The sequence below is a fragment of the Coturnix japonica genome, chromosome 4, assembly GCF_054131305.1.
Source record: "Coturnix japonica strain WE chromosome 4, WE-NBRP24, whole genome shotgun sequence".
NCBI lineage: Eukaryota > Metazoa > Chordata > Aves > Galliformes > Phasianidae > Coturnix > Coturnix japonica.
The window spans coordinates 79,682,206-79,702,839 of NC_140666.1; the positions used below are offsets into that span (position 1 = coordinate 79,682,206).

The 20,634-nt window shown below is 43.3% G+C and overlaps 1 protein-coding gene across 1 annotated transcript; it reads left to right on the top strand.

Moving 5' to 3' along the window:
* Positions 1 to 243: 243 nt before the first annotated feature.
* On the top strand, positions 244 to 20,599 carry NSG1 (neuronal vesicle trafficking associated 1). The gene is made up of 5 exons (XM_015862703.3): positions 244 to 404; positions 839 to 991; positions 4,437 to 4,553; positions 13,839 to 13,949; positions 19,180 to 20,599. Exons 2-5 carry the CDS (start codon positions 863 to 865, stop codon positions 19,378 to 19,380), a joined length of 558 nt encoding a protein of 185 aa, XP_015718189.1. The 5' UTR covers positions 244 to 404; positions 839 to 862; the 3' UTR covers positions 19,381 to 20,599.
* The last annotated feature ends 35 nt before the right edge of the window (positions 20,600 to 20,634 follow it).

Below are 20,634 nucleotides of genomic sequence, written 5' to 3' on the forward strand. Positions count from 1 at the left end.
AAGGCGACATCCTTAAGGACAAAGCCGCTGACAAACGTCCGGCATCCCGCAGCTTCCCGTCCCCAGGGCCGCCCCGCAGCCGCACCCAAGGGCCGCCGCACGGGGAGGGGCGCGCTGGGCGGTGCAGCGCTGTGCCGTGCCGTGCCGTCCTCCCGCTCCACCTGCTGCCGCTGCGCCAGTAGCCGGCTGGGGGGAGCTCCTGCCCGCCCGGCCCATCCCCGCGGGGTCCCTTTGTGCTGCTCCAGAGCTGCCCTGAGCCACGCGGCGGCTGCGTCACGGCGCTGAGTGTCTCCGTGCCCGCCGAGGGACAAGCCGCCGACTCGCCGCCCGTTCCGCCATTGCTGCGCGGGCCGCGGCGGAACGACGCCTCGCCGCCCCCCGAAGAAGGGCCGGGAGCCGCCGCGGTGAGTGGCGGGGAGATGCATCGCCTGCCCCGGGGAGAGCAGGGGGGAGCGCTGCCGTGTGGAGAGCTGCCATGGCGGGGGGCAACGGGCGGGGCCGGGGCTGAGGGCGATGCCGCACCGCGGTCGCCGGGATGGCGATAACGCGACGCGGTGGATGTGTGCTATTTTTTATTATTAATTTTTAAGCGGTCGTCATTCTCACGTGCTGAAACGTGCTTAAATAGCATAGACCAGCCCGTGTGTGTATGTTTGGTGGCCCTGCCAGGCAGGGGGGTTGGAACTACGTGATCCTTGAGGTCCCTTCCAACCCGGGTCATTCTGTGATTCTGTGTGTGTGTATCGCTGTGTGTTCCGGGGGCTGGTGCAGCCCGGCTGTCTGACACACCGCTCCGCTGTGCCTTTTTCTCTGTGTGTGTATGTGGGTCTGTTTGCAGAAAACCCCCTTCATTCCTGGAAGAATGGTGAAACTGGGGAATAATTTCAGCGAGAAGAGCACAAAGCAACCCCTTCTGGAGGATGGATTCGACACCATCCCCCTGATCACACCCCTGGATGTCAATCAGCTCCAGTTCCCACCTCCTGACAAGGTACGGTGCCTTCAGCTTCCAACCCGGAGAATCACACCCAAATCTCGGGCAAACAACAAAGAATGGGTTATGTGTGACGAGTGGAGCCACACATGCTGTGTTCTGAGCAGTGTCAGCCCCTCTGGGGGGGCAGCGGAGCTACCTGCGACCCAGCAGTGGTGATTTGCATTGAAACATAGCAGGGGAACGTGAGCATTTGTGAGGTGTTTGGATTTTTGTATGAAATGCAGGAGCAGACAAATGCAAGGTGTTCTGTGCTGTGTTGTTTCATCCCTTCTCGCTGGCTGACTCATTAGTATGTGGAAGGTGCTGTGGAAGGGAATTTTCTCTTCCCTGGAAGGCCCCCCTGCTGGGCTATGAACACGGCTTTGTCTCTCTGCAGGATGTATATAGGCAGACTGGCTATGGAGAACTTCCACGTTCCCTTTGTGCTTTGGTAGTACTTCTACCAGCCCCACACAGCCTGAAGCACTCGGATGAGTGCAGATCACTGAGCTTCACATTAGAATCATTGAATGGCTTGGGTTGGGAGGGACCTCAGAGATATTTGGTTCCAATCCCTCCACTGTGGGCAGGGTTGCAAATATCTAGACCAAGTACTAGATCAGGTTAGCAACTTACTTGGCCCCAGACCTCTAAATAGAGGTGAATGTAGGTGCTCTGTGGCAGGTGCTGCTGACAGGTTGGAAGGGAAGCATGTATCCACATTCTTCATCTCATAGCTTCAGTGTTAGGGATACAGGAAGATGACAGAGTGATCCATATATCTATATATTCATTTCACTCAGATGTTTCAGTAAGAGTTATTATGGGTGGGTGGGGCATACAGGGGTAGGATACTTTTTCAGCTATTTCAGTATCCTATTCCAGTAAGATACTTGCTGGGGTGTTTTTTGTTTGTTTTTTAAATCCAAGCTTTAACTGGAAGATGGTTAGTAGTATGTTCCTTCTGGTTTTTGCTTTTGGCATCGTGTCCTCCAAGAGCTCGGTTCTTTTTGACGAACTGATGGGTACGTGCTGCTCACAGTGAAAAGTAAGAAAAATCACATAATCCCACCTCAGGGTAAAGCATTTCAGCTTTTCAAATCCACTTCAGAAGTGCATTGCTTGTAGGCAACACAAACACATTTATGACCTCCATTTTAATTCCTATCAGCATCGTTGTGCTGTGTTTGGTGACCAGTTGGCAGGCATAAATACAATAAGCCATAACAGCTGTTACAGAGCCTTAGGGCCCATTTTCTGTCCTTGGTTACATGGGTGTAAATCTTGTAACCGAGGACAAAATTGCACCCTAAGGCTTTCAAACAAGTTAAGTCTGACTGTGTTTGATACGCCTGCCAACTGGTGACTGTATAGAACCGATTACCGAGAGCAGCATCCAGGGGAATCCGTTGTGTTATTGTGCTGTTAAGCAGAAGGCTGCATTAGGGCCATGTGGGATAATAGGTTTACCTTGAGTGGAGCTGTGGCAAACATAGGAGACTCTGTGCCTCCTGACTGCACCTGCTGGGAGCAGGCAGAGCTCCTCCTGCCTCCACAAGATTTGCCTTCAACATCAGCAAATGTACACCTGGGCTTGAAACTTAAAGAAACATTCAGTTGGCTCCTCTGTACTTTCCACTGTCTATTGGTATGGCAGCTTTCCCTTCATTTTGCAAAGAATGAGGGGGAAAAAATAGAAGCATGCATTTGTTGGTCTTACTGGTTTCCTTCTTTGACATGGTTGGTGGTGTCAGTGTATCCTTCGTGGCTGCTGCAGGCACAAAGGCAGTAGTAGAGTAGTTGATAAGCGTTGTCAAGATTGACAAATGGATCAAATTCTAAAGTATGAAGAGTTGTGTATAACAGAATACGTCCTTCATATATCTGTACTTATTATTCACTTACAAGTCTCTGGTATGGCAGCGAAGCATAACTTGCTGGGTAGTAGTGACTGTAGTGCCAAGGATTTGATGGTTTTGACAGCTTCTAAATTAAACGGATGAACTGATTTGAATTCATATTTAGGTATGTTAAACAAAAGAAGACATTACATAACCAAGCAGATAGAACTCTGTGTTCAGTGTCAGCTGAAAGTGATTTGAGTTGCCTGAGAATTATGCAACATAAAGGGGAAGAAGTATAATGTTAAAAAGACGTTCCAGACCATTTGCTTCCATGAAGCTGCTGGGTAATTGAAAAGTAACGCAGTTATAATTATCTTATTAATTATAGCTCAAAATAGATTTAGAAACTATTTTCTCTGTGTTCTATGTCTGTGTGCTGTTATAAAAGTACCTAGTAGGCTTTGTGCTGCAGTCACACAAAGGAGAACCCAAAGGTTTAATTTCAGTAGCTGGCTACCTGTAAGTGTCTCTTAGTTTATCACAACTTATTACAGTCTTAGTTTATGAATAGCTGCCACTGATAACATGGGCTGCTCCAAAGACAGCATCTGGTTCTAAAGATCTCAAAGTGTGAAGTCTCAATATTTGTTCTTTGTTGAATAGAGAAAATTGGCCAAACCATAATGGAGATGGCAGTACAATGAACTGTGCCTGTTTTGTCTGAGATGCTTTGAAAAATAGATCCTGGAAAACTGTAGAAGAAATGAGGCAAATAGGAATAGGTATAGGTAATAGAAATATATATAGGTATAGGTAAATAGAAATAGGTATAGGGAAGTTCTGTATTATGAGAATGCCTAGGAGAGTATTTGAAGTACAACTGACACCACAAGTAGTTTTGGAATACAGGTAAGACGCTCAACGTTAATTTGGTGAAATAGCTCATAGCGAGTTGTGAACTGAAATTAAAGAGCCTTAGGCATTTTGAGAAATGTCATTATCACGTAAGGATTTGTGTGTTCTTTGCTGCTAGTAACTTAAAAGTTATCTGAGATGTTAAATATTGCAGTGCCAGAAGCTTTTGTCTGGCATGTACCAAATCACATCTAGCTATAGGTCATTCCAGTTCTCTGAAGTTCAGAGTCTTGCTGTTGGAGAACATGGCTGTGGAATGTACTTCTCCTAAACAAGTGGAGATGGCTGTTTCCCACTTTGAACAGTCTGAAAGCTTTATGATTTGGATTTGAACTAAATAGGTGCTTGCAGCACAATAACAGAATAGCTGAAAAAACTGAACATTCCTGAAGTGTTGTGTAGCAAGTCTTCCTTTGGAGCCATCAGAAACTCTTTGAGAGAATTTTGTTGATTGCTATGAAGAAAGCTGACAGAAATAACTAACAGCTTGAAGCCTCCATAGGAGAACTGCACAAAATGGGGGAGGAAAGAAAAAAAACAGTGTTGTGCTAAATCTGCTTGTAAGCCAATAAAAGAGTAAAATAAGATTCCCGTGGCTTTTTTCATGCTATTCCAAACCTGGCAGGTGCACCTGAGGATGTGCTCATAAGGTACTGACAGCTTTTTGATATATATATGTATATATATATTTTGTTTTAAAGGTTGTGGTCAAAACGAAAACAGAGTATGAACCTGATCGCAAGAAAGGAAAATTCCGTACTCCAAAAATAGCTGAATTCACAATCAGCATCACCGAAGGGGTTTCAGAAAGATTTAAGGTAAGCAATGCAAGCTAAATATGTTAGTGACTCAGTTCTGCTCCAAGAAATGCTTAAAATGAATTGCTGACTGTAGTCAAGAATGGTTGTAATGGAGTGGCTGTTTGGGGCATAACTGGAAAAGAGAAAAAGGAATTCAGTGTTAAAATAGTTACGTTATAATGTGTACCTATATCCAATGGTTGTTTTACATGTGGAAGCAGAAGGAAGCCCTGCGGTGTTATTGGTTCTAACTCTTCCTGGCAGTCGGACTTGGGGGCAGTGCTGTCAGCACGTGTTTCACAGCACGGCTGACTGGGGTCTGTTTGGGGTGTGCGTAAGTGTGGATTACAGCATGGACAAAGCTCCTGTTGAAGGGTAAGAACCACAAGAGTGTGTGTTTTCTTTTTGGCTTACTGTTTTTTTTCTGTAGCCAAACCATTCTCTTAAAAGCACTGTCATTGTCCATGAGGTATTTTTTTATAGTGAGATATATGACTTGGCAACTTAAGGATTCATACAGAGCTCTTTGCTATCGATATTGCGGTCCAGCTGTATCATACAGGTTGATGATGACGGTCACTGGGAGATGGCAGTGGGAATCTGACTCACATTTACTCATTCGTGTCCACACCCTTCTTATTCCCTTTGGTAGCTCTAGAGAAAAGCTGAGAGTTTAACTGATGCAGGGATTCTATTGCCAATCCCACTTCCCACTGGAGGTTGGGTTTTCTTGTGCTGTGCAAGTGAAATGAAGCAGGAAAGTTACCCAGGTTGGAAAAGACCTTGAAGATCATCAAGTCCAACTGCAGTCTAACCATAGTACCCTAACAACAAACAGAACATGCGTGGCTGTCTTCTGTGTGCATCCTAGTCAGACTAATGTGATCAGGAAACACATAGCACCTTGTAGTAGAGAAGAGGGGAACGTGTTGGATTTGAGCGCCCTGCTGGCACTTCAGTTCCAAGCAACTGATCAGAACCACTGTCTGCAGACTTCTTCACTGCTCTGCCTGCTGCAGGGACTGTGAGGGTTTTCATCTGTCGAGCATTAAATTGTAGATAAGAGAGGATTGTGAATATCTTAGCTGCATCTAAACATTGTACATGTTTCTCTGTAGATCTGGGTTCTTTCTTTGTTGGGGATGCTGAACAAGTAAGACCTCAGTGAACAGCAGATAAATAGCTTGTCATGCTGTTGGGGAGTCTTTTCTAATTTGTATATCTGAAGAGTCAGAAGCCTGAGCGTTTTTATGTCGCTTTTTTAAATACCTTTGGATGGCATACTTAAAGGAAAATGTCTTTTAGATATTACCTTATGATGATCACTCTGGGATTAATCTCATACTACAGGGTTGCTAGGCTTTGCTGCTAGGTAACTACTGCATCAGAGAGAGGGTTCGGTAAGATTTTCTGTCTCTTGGGAATTGCAGGATGATTCACGCTGGCTGTAAGTCTGCTTTTAAAGGAGGGCGTGGGGGCTGATCGATTAGGAAAATTGAGGCTCAGGTAGTTGAAAACAGTACTTTAACACAGAACATTCAGGACCTAAAAACGTCCCTTAATCTCTATGTAACGTTTTCAGAATTGAATTGTGCTGCCTGCATCGTTTTAAAGAGGACTGGCTGGTTCTCCTCCAGGGACAATTGTCACATTCCCCACTCCCAGTAGTAAATATTTCATGAATAATTGATGCCATTTGATAAATATGGAGATGGAAAGTACTGATTGTGTGAGGCTTTTTTTTTTTCCTCCTGGGTCATTATTAATTGCGAGCCGCCGTGTTAACTGCTGCTGTTGATTCCGAGAGAGCAAAAGGATATTTGTTTGAAAATTAAATATTTGCTATAATTATGAAATGCATTATTTAACTGGTAGGATATTGACTTTGGCTTGTGCTCGTGAAAAAAGCTTCAGATGCTGTTTCAATGACTTAAACACACATCAGCGATGCACGGTATTAACCACAAGACATGGCACAAATGTGCTAAAATAAAGGCAGTCAGTTGTCTTTGCTAATATTTCACGTGTATTCCGAGATGTAGTTCTTAAGTAAGGACAGAACAGATTGCCTTTCTTTGGGATTCAGCAGTGCACATCATCCAGAGCTGCACTTCTTGAGAAATTACACATTGTAACAAATGAAGCCACTCCAGCATGTACATATGTCATGTAGATGGTTTGTTGTTTTAGCAGCTGGGTGAATATGCAATTATAAAATGTATTTTCTGCATTCAATCCACATTACCGCAGTTATTACAACAGAGCTGAGAATGTTTACAAAGAAAACTGCAAGAATAATTTTCCTGTACGAAGCTGCGTTCTGAATTCAAATCAGAATCTGCCATAAGAATGGGAAGGCTTCCTGCTTCTGAGGTTGCTGTAATTCAGTTTCATGGCAGTAACCACACCAAGGGAGATGGCGTTCTTACTGGAGATTTTATTTCTCACTGAGATCTAAAAGTCCCTCTTCTGTTCTTTTGAACAGTGTAGAGTAATGGGGAGAGAGTTGGTCCTTTGCTTTGAACGAGGCAGCTTTTCCTCTCCTGCAAATTGTCTGCTGTACAGAATAGAACAACATGGCTGGACACGTCATTTCAAAGGAGCCTTATGAATCAGCACACAGGAGGAAGCTGTTAGAGGCATGAACGGATAGTACCAGTTAGCTGAGGCCAAGCCTTTGCCTCCATTGCATCCTTCCAAAGTCCAGTTGAGTTCTGCAGTGAGATGTGTGTTCCTGATGGGAGCTGACAGCTGCACACAAGCACAGGAATGTCAAAAATTGTCCATTCTATCAAAGAATGCGATTATTTTTTCTGTCTTTGGGGAAACCTGAATAAGGAACCCTCAGGAGTATTTTGAAAGCAAGTATTTCCCAGTAATTAAAGCCCTCAGATAAACCCAAGCTGTGATATGCTTTAAGCCATTTGATTCATACAAAGGCAGATCAGTTCTTCAGGCTTTATTATTGACATCTGTATGTATGTGTAGCTGCAGAGCCAAAACCTGGAGCTTACTTCTGAGGTAAGACCGCACCAGGCAAGCCTGTAATGTCAAGTAGTAAGTGTGAGGTTATGGAAGAGGAATCAAGACATTCAAATTCAGTGTTCTAGGTTTTATTGGATTATTTTAATTACTAGAAAAAAAGAAAATATATAACATAGCGTGAATTTAAGTCTTCCATGATTGATCTTTCTCAAAGGGTCATATTTTAAAACACATTTCTGCCTCCTTTTTGACTTGTTTTTCTTAGTAATTATACTTACCGAAGAAATAATTGGACGTGCAGAGAATACTTCTTTGTCAGCCTGTGTGCCGAGTGGCTCTTTGCATCCACTTAAAAATCTGTTAAAGGCACGAGATGTCGGCTGATTCTTGTACAGGAGCACTTCCTTAAGCAGTGCTGTGTCTGTCACTCAGTGCTGGAAGGATGACAGGTGCTTACTGCCTGCCGTAGTGCTCTTTTCTTCTCTAGAGCTACTCCCAGGATTGAAGAGTTGCTCACTGCTGTAACAGTTTGGCAGACTTTGAATTTTTTCCTTTTATTGCTTTAGGCAAGAAAAAAGATTCTTCTGCTGTTTTTTTAAAACACTGTGAATAAAGGCAATGAATTGTGACTGTCTTTACTCCATTTTTACAATTTCTGATAATTCCATGACAGGACATAGCCAATAATTTTGCAGCATTGTCTAAAAGGATTTTATTTCTACAGTCACAGCTGGCGGGCTTAAGCGAAATGGGTAATACCCAACAGCAGCTCCTCTGCTCTGGTCCAGGTGCCGTTGAATCCCATTAGAAATCCTTGTCTTGGAGCAGAACCAAGTGTCTGAGATGCTGCTGACAAAAGATCCTTTGGGTCTCTCTAGATGTTAACACTTGCTGCATGTAAGGAAAGGCTGTGTAACCTTTTCCAGCCTTTCTCTTGGCCCTGGTAATGCGTTCCAGGACTGTATGGTAAGGCAACAAGGCTCTAACTTCAGACATGATGTCTTGGGCTGCTTCCTCAAATCTCCCTACTTATCAGTCTAATACACAGTGTCTATATGATAGAGGATGATGGGATGCTGCCACAAGCAGTCATATTAAGCCACAGCATTGCTTAGACTCTGGAGGCTGCTGCTTTGTTATTTGGTTCTGTCTAACAGCATCTCCCTCAGGTTTCATTAGTCAGTTCCGTTGCATACTTGGTCTGTTGTCCTGCACCACTGCTGCTAAGAAACACTGAGTTGGAATTAGGTGATCTTTGAGATCCATTCCAACCCAAGTCGTTGTTTGTTTTTACAAGTGTAGTTTCTATTCAGTTACTTCCCTTCTTCATTCTGCCTTTCTCGTTGCTGCTGTCAGTCATGTCAAGGATCCACACCAGTTCTCTTCTTCTGCCTCTTCAAGGAGTCTTTTGATTTCTTCATTTTCCGTTGCAGTCCGTCCCAAGGCTGTCATCCTTTTAGAGACAGATGCCATGCAGCTAAACATGACCTATTGCTTTAGAAATATCCTTTCGAAAGCAGGTATCTGGCTGCCTTCTGTGTCACCGGCCATAGTGTATATGAAAGGTAAAGTCCTGTAGCAGGAATGGGAAGTTGTACCAAATCGTTCTGTGTAATCTGTGCTGCTCTGTCAATGAACATGAATCAAATGCTGCATGCAGATAAGTGAGGGTCCCTTTATTCATATTGCCATTTTCCTCAAACTCCATGATTCCTATTCCTTACGCATATGGTTTCAGACATCTTTCATGTAAACTTCTACGGACAGGCCTGGGTAATAGCAAGAAAAGTCATTTTGGGAAAGCAAAAACGTTAGGGGAAATGGAGAGCTGCCTTCAACATTCTCTCACATGCAGGTAGAGTGCATTGTATGCTGGAGAGGCAGGATTTCAGTGGAGAGAGGTGAAATGGAGGTCACAGCCATTTGCAGGGAAGTAAGCATGATGTTTTATGAATTTTAGTCTGTGGGATGTAGTCAGACATAATCTGTTGTAATTACAGTCTGCCTACCTAAAATTCTCTTGTAGTTTAAATTGGATAGCAATAATCTTAATTTTCTGCCCTAAACAGTTGCATAGAGTTGCAGTGTTTCATCCCAGAGGGCTCTGTACTTCACTGGTGAGCAAAGCGTGAATTGGTTCTAAATCACTTGAGATGAAAGGCGCTTTATAGATGCATGTCCTCACTCGTTGTGTTTGGTGCTAGCGCCAGGTGTGTGCCTAGAGACAAACCAGCAATGAAAGCTCGTTCCCAGGAGGCTGCAAGTGGGATGGGCAGTGCATAGATGTACAACAGAGATGAGGTGTGACTGAGTGCCAGAGACTGGGCAGTGTAAATGACGGCACGTTGTTAGTTCCACTTTAGTTCCCTTTGTAATAAAGGCAGTGCTCCTAGCTGCGTTTTATGCTTCCTGAAAGGTGCACGGTGGAAAAGAAGGCAGTTCAGACAGGCACAGTGGATTAATGACAAAAATTCAAGCAAGAGGAGGAGACATGAAGAGGCGTGTGCAGATTGTGACACGGGATAAGAGTTGGCATCAATAGGGGACAGTGGGGTACAGGCAGAACAGAATGAGAGAGAGACAGCAAAACAGAGAGAAGAGCAGCAAAACAGGCAGACCTGTACATGCCGTGAAGCTTGCAGATTGTTCTGAAAGGGCCAGGAGTCAGGAAGGGTCTGAGGCAAACCAGCACATTTGATGCATTTTGCTGTAACATTCTGGCTTATTAAAAAGGGAGCACGATAAAGGCTGGTGGAACAGGGGAGGAGATTGCAGCAGCCAAGCAGAGAAGGAAAAACAGCTTGTAGTGTAATACAGCTGTAGCAGAGTAGGACAGACTGACCGGGAAGATCGAGCAGACCCTGGTGGAAAGGCCTTACCAGGAGCTGTGTGCATGTTGGTGTGGTTGTCAGATCTGGTGAACTTCATTTGTTGGGCTCAATGCTTACAGTCAGAAAACAGGGAGTTTTGGTGTTTGTTTTTTTGTTGCTGCAGGTACACTTAGTTCATTCATTAGTCATCTCTCATTTCGATTAGTGTAATGGCTTCTGGCTAGACGTCGTCCTTCTTCTGCTCTTCACTTACAATCTATTCAAAAATCTGCCACGTACATAATGTCTTGTCATCTGTTGTGCTCACTTGGTTCTGCTGCCAGATCCCCTCAGAACTAACCTTAAAGGGCACTCTTGAGATGAAAACAAGGCTACTCTTTGCATTACTTGTTTAAAGAAACACTTGTTTCTGCTCCCTTCTAGTTATTTTAAAAGCCTGTCTCCCATGTAGTGTGGCAGAGACCCTGGTGTTCCACAGGATGTATGTGGCAGTGAAGGATCACAGTAATTTGAAGGGCTTCTGCTCCCACTGTATGGGTCCTGCGCTCTGCCAGCTGGCTGCCACAGGCAGAAGAGATGCAACATTCTCCTGTAAGAAAGAGGGAGTGGTTCTTTGTGGATGGTATCCTCTCCTCCCTGGAACAGAAGGCAAGGGTGGGTTGCTACCAGTTCCCCTGCAGGAGGAAGGAAATAATTGTGCATTGGGTTTTGGCAAGTAGGCAGATTAGCTGTGGAAGAAAGCAGTATGTGTCAGCTTTGGTCAGGCTTGTGGTCTAAAGAGCAGCTTGTTGCTTTCTCTCTTTCTGTGCTTTCACTTGTCAAAGGGAACAGGGAGGTGAGGTGGGAGATGGGCTCTGCTGGGTGACCAGCAGGAAAAAAGCAGCAGCCTGGCTGGAGTGTGGACCATCTCTGTGGGCAATGAGAATGAAGGGAAACAGCCAGTAGGAGGAAGAGAGGGATTTTACAGGAGAGAAGTGAATTGGATGAACAGATGATAGGGATCATCTTGAAATGCAGTGATGGATTTCTATCCATCTCATTGGCACATGCAGCTGTCCTTTACTGAAGTACACGCTACTTGTATCTTGACGGCTGGTTGGAGAGGAGAGCTGCTGTTAGGAAGGAGACAAGAGCTTACTTGATTAGGGACTTGCAAATGGAATGTGATTGTAAATTACTGGGGATAATGAGAGTAAAAATATACATGCTAATACCAAAATTAATAACATTAGGAAACTGTTTACCCCTGTCTGTGGAGGAGATGGGTGTGAGCTAAACCAGTCTGTACCACAGCAGTTCTTTTGGTGTCCGTGTTTTGTGTCACAGAGCTGTTCTACAGAGAGCGGCTTTCTTGCAGGCTGTGTGGAATACATCTTGGAGGGCATGGAGGCCTTGGCAATAATCCCTCTGGAATTTTGTTTTCTCTTTAGCACCTCTTTACCCTTTCTTCTCTGTCGTTTTCTAAGGAAAAGAGCAGTGATCATCAGAGTGAGTGGGACAATGCAACACATACTTAGTGCCAGTGGGTTGTAGGCTGGGAGGTGAGTGATCCCAAACCTGCAGCTTGGACTGGGCAATGTTTGTTGGTGGGATGGCTGGGGACATGCAGGAAGGGGCTGCAAACATCTGTAAAGAAAAAAGGGAGAGGCACAATAAAACACATGGGAAGGGGCATGGTTTGGCAGGGCTGTTAGGTGTGAGGGGAGAGATGTTGGTTGTTACTGAGCTGGACCACAGAAGATGACAAGAAAGGGTCTTTTAGATTCGCGCATGATATCCTGAGCTGTGACTGGAAACGCGAGGTTGGCAAGGCACAGCTATCTGTCCATAAGTAACCAACTTGGAGAAGGCTAATTGGATTTGAAAGCTGATGTCAGTTGCGGTTTTCAGAGGATGATTAAGAATATGATTTTACTTTTAATCCAGCGTCTGTTCTGAGAAACTGAGGATGTTATTATTAACCAGAAAGGTCATTTGCTTTGTGTCTCATTTAGATTGGCATTGTTACATTAATATTTACATTTATTCTGTTAATTTGCTTTTTGATCCGTGGTTCTCCCTGCCCTCTCCTCTGGCCCTCCTTTTATTACATATTTTCTCTTTACTTTTTTCTTTATCAAAACTCCTTAGCTTCAGCAGCACACTACTTCTCAGCCTTGTTTCAGCCAGGAAATGTTAATGTCCCTGTTGTCTGTCTGTGGTGAAGTTACCTTTCTCAGCATGACAAGTCCATAGAAGTTCAACAGTCCTTCAGCATCGCAGGCTTAGCAGGAAGGGAAGGTGTGGTTGTTTAGTATTTCTGTTTTTTCACCAAGTGGTTTTCTCAAGTTCCAGGTTATTTTCTTTAAAGTTTAGATAACACTGTACATTGTTTTGATTCATTAATCATGTACGTTTGTTTCTGTTTATTCTTATGCTGTGCCACATGTTGGCTTCTCACCCGCTCTTTTATTCTGCTCTTCCTGTGATTTCCAGAAGCTGCTCATTTCTGTGTCAGTAGAAGTTTTAGTGTAATAAAGACAGACATCTGGGACATTTCCCCAGGTAACCAGTGCTCTTTGCACGGCTCATACACCCCTCAGGTTGAATCTCCCATCTCACCTAAAGGCTGCCTGGTCTCCAGCTGCTCAGAGCTTAATCCTGGGAAATGTTAGCTTGGCAGTGATGCTGATTTCAGATTCAATGTCAGGTATCCCCTATTTTTTGCTGCAGCACAAATTCAGGACAAGAGAGGTACTTAAGGACATGGTGAAGTCAGTGCCACACAACACAGTGCAATCCGCGATGCATCGATTTGCAGAACAGTTGTACCTGCACTTGTCAAGGCTGGCCCTGTGCTGAACATGGAGTATTCCTTATGGATCTGGCAGTGACTCTTGTGCAGTCATTGTGTGGTGAAGCAGCACTGGTTCAAACAAGATGTCTGAAGGAGTATTAATTGGTTTACATGTGGACTACTGGTGTATCCATACATTTGTAGCAGGTGCAACAAACTCTTATCTAACAATAGTGGGCAGACATTGCTTTCTCCTTGCCTCGCTACAGCCATCTTTGTATTATTTGGACGCCACCTGTATTAACATTTTGGCATCCGACTCTATTCTTGGACAGATACGAGGAAAACCAATGTGCTTATCAGCTGACGTAAACTAGGTTTACACTTCCATCATCCAAATACTGAAAAATCAGCACACCTAAACCACCCCAGTGTGTTTTTCTGGCCGCCTGTGTGCACTGAAAAGCATCTGAAAAAGCCTGGTAGCACAGAGGCAGTGGGCCACTGAATGTGCATCATCTGCCTTCATCTGTGAGAAGCGGGAGGTGGAAGCACTCATACTCCTTCCCTGTTCTTCCTCTATGACTAAGTAGCTGTTTTTAGCCTTTGCTTGATTTTCCTGTAAAATGCATTCATAGCTGGTTTTTGTGGTAACAGCAGCATATTAAGCAGTGCATTACTAACATGAGCATGTTGTATTTCTCTTTACAGGTAACTGTGCTGGTCCTTTTCGCCCTTGCGTTCTTAACATGCGTTGTATTTCTGGTAGTCTACAAGGTTTACAAGTACGATCATACCTGTCCGGAAGGATTTGTTTTCAAGGTAAATTGTGCACACGCTGTAGAAAAACAGGGGTGATTATGTAATATCATAATATAATCTGTGTTGTTTTGTGCATAGGCTTTGCAAAGTCATGGTGCATTGCATGGAAATTCATAGTTGCTTCCAAAGGAGAGAGTGCTTTTAGCTGTGTTTCTTTCTGCTTAATTTGTAATGGAGGTTGTGTCTACCGCACAGATTTCACACTCTTGTTATTTTTGCTAATGTAAACGTTGCAAAAACATCAACACTGGTGTCCTTCAGACCTCCTTCATGTGCAGCTGTTTGAGCAAAGCACTCATTTATTGGGTCATACAATTAGATGTTGCATGTTTTTCCAAATTCTCATGTCATAGAAAAGGAGAGCAATAAATCTAAAGACCTGGTGGAAAAGACTCTCGTGTATATATATCAAAAGACTGAAGTGATGGTCTCATTAAGAGTAGCAGAGTTACCTTATTTTTATAGAAAGGACTCCTTGTTCTAGAACAGAGACCTCTGAACCCTGCTGCCACAGGCCAGATGGATGCCAAAAAAAGGGAGAACACGTTTATTGGAAAAAATACTTCTGCTAAGTGAAAGGGAAGCTGGGACTCACTTACTCCTTACAAGGTGGTAGCGCTGGCTTCTCAGCTGTGACCTGAGCTGGAAGTCCTGAAGGTAGCATTGATTTATGTCTATTGAGAGATGTAACAGGGTTGAACTCAGGTGTCATGAGTTAAGAAAAGCAGCAGTGATTATGGCATTCTTCCCTCTAATTAAGATTACTTGGTCACCTAATGAATAAGGTATAAGGTAGGTACCCGGAATGATTTTCAAAATGATGTAAGAAAGAGTGGCTGCTCCAGTGCTCCTGACACTCCTGTTCAGTTTTGATTCAGCTTTCCCTTGGCTCAAAGTTGAGATAAGGTGCTTAGAACACTCAAAAGTAACTTGGGACACACAGGTCTTGGTTCTGCTGTACTTTTTGAGTTGTCTCAGACAAGTTCTGAAACGTCTCTTTACTCCTGTCTCGAGGGATGACAGCCTTTTGTTCTAAGCATTCTCTTTGAACTATGCGGAATATGGACTGTATGTTCCTACAGAGCCTACCTTGATGTGATCCTGACTTGATAGGTATGGCCAGTTATGTGCTCCCATCATCATTCCAGTGACTGTCTGCTGCTTCTGTGTCCTTATCTTCCCATATCTTCCCTTCCTGTGAATTGCAGCATTATGGCTTCTTCTGCCTTTTCCTTCTAGCATCGCAAACATTTAAGAGGAGAAGAGTTTTGTGAGCTGTGTTCAGTTGCATGGTGTGTAAAGAACCTTCTGATCAGGTTTCTCAGGATCCTGTCTGAAACCCAAGTTAGGGAGAAAACCCCCCACAGCCAGTGCTCTACAGTGCAGCACATATACAGGGCTACTTTACTGCTGTTCTCCCAGTGTTGGGTTTTGTGAAGGTTGTTTCCTGGATGCTCAACAGCATAATGCCAGGAGGCACAGCATCTTTAGGCATGGAATTCTTAAGAGTTTTTTATAGCAGAAACATGTTTCTAAATGACACCAGGCCTAGAACAGCAGTACTGACATGAATTTTTATTTATTGCCTGCATGTCTTTTGAGAGAGTCAGTAACATCATCTGGCACGGCTTGGCACAGATGTCCCAGGAGATGAAGCAAAAGCCTGTGGCCGGCTGTGATCACCTTGTGACCAGTCTCTCTGTGGACAGGCTTTGTGCTTCAGGTGCACTGAGCAATACGCTCTGGCCTGGCATCACCAGGCTTTTGATTTTGATGTGATTTGCTTGGCAAGGGTTTATGTGTCCTACCTCAGGAAGCCTGGTGCCATGGGAGTCTATGAATACAGGCTGAGCTACTGCAGCTGTGAGTCAAATCTGCACTTCTCTGCCTTGTTGCTGTTGTTGCTATCATAAGCATAATGGTTCCAAAGGTTTCAGTGTCTTCAACCTTTTTGCTGTCCTACACATCCAGAGCTTGTAAGTGTAATTAGAAAGGTGCTTGTTTTCCTCTGTATAACATACTTAAACTACCTGAGCTGCGAATTTGTGCTTGCTGAAGCTGATGTAGACATAGTACTGTTGTGGTGTGGATTCCTTAGCAGCACTCCTTCTGGCTCAGGGTGAAACTCACCAGAACTGTCCTCAAGGATCTGAGCACATTCAGATGCTGGAGAAACTTCAGAGCTGCATCTGTTACTCTTCCCATTCATTGCAGAGGCTTTTGCCTTCTGTCAGACCCATGGGCAGTACAAGAGAGTCACTTCCGCGCATTAGGGATAACACTATCACCTATTTAGCTTGGAATACCAACCCAGCAAATAGGACATATTATTGTGACACACTGATGCCACTGGGCTGTTTACATCAGGGGGACAAAAGGAGTTATCTTAATACAGCCAAACACAGACTGGCAACCAGGACTTTCTCTGGCATCTGGCATTGTGAGCCCTTAACTCACAATGAACTTCTGAAATAGAAAGGCCAGGAAAGAAGCAAGAGACCGACAACTCTGAAGTATCCCAGGTTCTCCTCACAGTCATTGTTATTACTTCTCACACTTGGAAACTTGGGGGAGGGGGTGGAGAAAAAGAATGTTCTGCTTAAGCTGAGGGTTAGAGCTGAGAATCAGCACCAGTTAATGCAGCTCAGTAACTCCTGAGTGTTGCATTGCCTGCCTTGATGAGATGCTAAGCAAAGGAGTTGTCCTTGGGCAGCACAGAAGGAGCAGAGTAAAAGGGGAGATTTGTCTTTTCTAGAAGCATGAAATCCTAGGAGCCAAAAAATTCAGTCAAAATGGAAACTCTGCTGTGTATTTCTTTAGGTTCTTCTGTCAGCTGCTGTGGGGTTTTGACTACGAAAAAATAACATTACTGAGTCATTTTGCCTGTTAAAAAGCAAATTGCTCCTTTTAAGCAACAAAAGATTGTGGCATTTTTTTTTAGACTGGCAATAATCTTGGCTTGTCTTCAGCACTAATAATTATATTCCATTTGCTTGAATTTTCTTGGCAGATTTAATTAGATCAATGGATTGTGTTCCTTCTCCCATTTTAAATATTTAGAGTTGTGACTACATCCTGTGACTGGGTGAAATAATCACTACAAAGAGGTCTGTGTTTAAGTACTTCTTAGTCATTTTATCACATCCAGAGCCGTGTCAGTTATTCCAGATAAAGCACAGATAATGCTAACACAAGATGGCTCAGTGATGCAGGTGAATGTGCACAGCATGTAGCTCTATGACAGAGTTATCCTTCTAAAGTTATGCTTGAGAGGTAGGTACCAGACTTGCACCTGACACACATGGAGCGATCAGTGATGATTGTAGGGAAGCCTCTGTGCCTTACAGAGTGCAGAACAGCCAATGTCTTTGCTTCTCCAGGGTAAAATCCTGCCTGCTTTGTATTTCTAGTTCAGATAAAACTTGAAGTCAAATTTTGCCTTGACTACTATGTTTAAAACAAATAAAATAAAAAAGATAAGGTTAACCTGGTTGGAATTGCTAACTTCTGATGCTGGTGTGAGTCTGACATGCATAGAACTGTAGATTTATAGCATGGCTTGGGTTGGAAGGGACCTCAAGGATCATGAAGATCCAACCCCCTGCCACAGGAAGGGCTGCCAACCTCCGTATCAGATACTAGACCAGGCTGCTCAGGGCCTTGAACACCTTTAGGGGACAGGGCAGCCCATCTAAGCTTCCATCACACAGGCAGGTTAAGACTTATGAGTTGTTAACTCCTGGGAGGGACTGTTCATCTCATGACAGTCAGCCTTCCTTCCAGTTTGCCATAAGATTGTATGGTAGTCATTAGGTAAGCCAGTTTGTAAGACTATCCACTGGCTGACAGTTTTGGCAGTGTTCTTTCATACCGTTTTCTTCAGTGTTTTTGGGATACAAAATTTCTTTTACTTAAGACTGCTGCATCTTTTGCCCAGTCATTTTGTGCCTTAGATGGCACAGATGACTTAGAACAGTTACTGGCGTGCATTCATAGTAAATGTGTATACATATGAGATGGATAGCATCTGGTCATAAAAACTGTTAACAATTTTTTTTTTTTTTTGCTCAGGAATTTCCAGTATAAAGACTTTCTTGCCAAGTTTGATGAGAACAGCAGCACTGCTGTCCTGCAGTACTATGAGTTTTAGTCTTTGGTGTTGGACATAGATCATTCCTTCTGAAATGAGTCAGCAAAGAAACAATTGCAATCATTCCTTTTCCCTTGAGCTGGTGTGAGCTGCAGGTGCTCAGTGTGGATCTTAGAGTGCTGTTAGAGGGTCTCAGGCAAGGGTGCTCTGCCTGGCAGATAGGGCAGAAATGCTGTGGGGAGCCCCATACCCTCCTGGAGCAAAACTTGGGGGTCAGCAGGATCTGTCCAAATCATCATTTATTCCTTCAGTGTGATCTGCTGCTTCATAGGCTTTTACTGCATCATGACAGGAAGGGTTGCTCAGTGCCACCCGCTGTGCAGATTTCATTTTCAAGATGACATCAAAGTTTGGCTCCTACTTAGTATTTAACCATCTAAATCAAGTAGTTCATTTTCAAAAGCTCTGAGCACGGAGGAGTTTCTGTGTAGTGCTCTTAAACTTCTGGGAAATTAAATAATGTAGGACCACAGCTAAAGATAGACCTTAAAAGCCTGATACTGACTTCATCTTTCTGAAAATCAGCAGTGAAGTACTGTGTTTGTGTGGGCGTGTTACACATCAGCTGGGCTGCCCACAATGTTTTTCTTCTATGTCTTATTTATTAGGCTGTAAAACTGGCCATACCTTGGCACCGATGTATCTCTATTAATTTCTAGCCCACAGACTGAAAACAGCGTATTAGATTGCATGAAGCTAATCTGATGCTAGAATGCATTATGTGTAATTGTAATTTGACCACTTGGAACTCAGTGGGAAGGAAAAAGGTAGAAAAAAGCAAAATATATCTGCAACAAGAGACTGAGTACTTATATAAGTTAAATTGGGGCGTGCAAGTTTCTTGTCTGTTAATTGTTCTGGACTATAGACACAGATTGGTCTTTCTGGCAAATGCTGTGTGAGGCCTAAGGATTACAGGGAAAAACAGTTCGAACGCATTAGGACAACGCTGTAGTAATTGCTGTATGTTGCATCTTGAGTCCCAGAGTGAATATTTGCTTAGACACAAAGGAAAAGAGGAAACGTACGTGTCGTGTGTGGGACTGTGTTTGTGATCTAAGTGATGGATTTTCTTTTCAGAATAATCAATGCATTCCAGCTGGGTTGGAAAACTACTACTCGGAACAAGACTCCAATGCTCGAGGGAAATTTTACACAGTCATAAACCACTACAATCTGGCCAAGCAAACCATCACGCGCTCAGTGTCCCCGTGGATGACAGTACTGTCAGAAGAGAAACTGTCTGAGCAGGAGACTGAAGCCGCTGAGAAATCAGCTTAGTATGATAAGCTAATTATTAACACTATGTCATTTGAAGGTAACTAAGGGACTTTAAGAAACTTTTCATTAAATATAATTATGGATAATTTAGAGGTTACTCATGTTTATGGTGCAATTGCTTCTGTTTGCTGATACTGCTTTGCAAAAACAAAAAAAAAACATGCTGCAGAACATTCATGGGCATAAAACAAGATGCGTATCAGCGTTGCTTTAGAGCTTTGACACCGTTTTCAATGTTTGAAACAAACCAACAGATATGTTCTTGCAGTTTATTGGATACTGACAGATTTCTCCTCTGGATTTTCAGGGCTTAGACCTTAAAACGTGTTCTGTTGTCTGAACTGATATTTTATTTATTACTTTTTTTAATTGTTAGTCATTTTGCAAACCGAAACACCACAGCCATAACTGGAGTGATCTCTTGTTTAGCTGAGAGCTGTGTTTAATATTTAGTTTTGGCTCGAGCAAAAACGATAATCAGCACTGATGTCAAGGGCATAATGTAATGACTTGTATGGAGAAAGGGAAAAAACAAGTGTCAGGTAGCGTTTTTCTTACATTTTCTTTACTGTTATTTATTTGTAAGTGATAATGAAGTTCTCTGCAAGAAGGCATGCTCAATGTTTTATTATTGCTGTCAACAGGATTTAACTGCATTTCCACTGTGGCTTTAGCATCTTGGTAAGGATGTGCACTGAAACACAAACTAGATAGACACTATGGAAAAACACAGGCAATTCTAGTGATGGATGTTGAGGATAGCATAAGAATATACAGTTAAGGATGTCTGAAAGAGAAATGACATCTTTTGATCGTACTTAAAAGGCAGAAAGCCTATTCACAGTAGATGTAGCCCGCTATGTAATTTGTTGGATACAGCAGAGGGAGTGATGTAACTGAATCTTCTCTTTTATTCCATTGACATTTATCCTTTTTATAAATTAGAGCTTTCAGTTTATGTATGGTTTGCGGTTTGATACTTTTTAAACACAAGGCATCAAAACAGTAGCATCTTAGTAACACAAGTGGCTGTTGGAAAGCTCCATGTGAAACCGAGTGAAGAGTAGAACTGTTTATGTATGGCTTGGGATGGGCAAAGATGTAGAAGAACATAGTATTGTGGATGCACGTTCAAGTTCCATTGTAATTACAAACTTACCTATTCTTTGTGTGAAACCATGTTTTCATTTTTATTATAAATCTTAAATGCATTACAAAAGAAGGCATCATTAATTTAACAGACAAGGGTGCGAT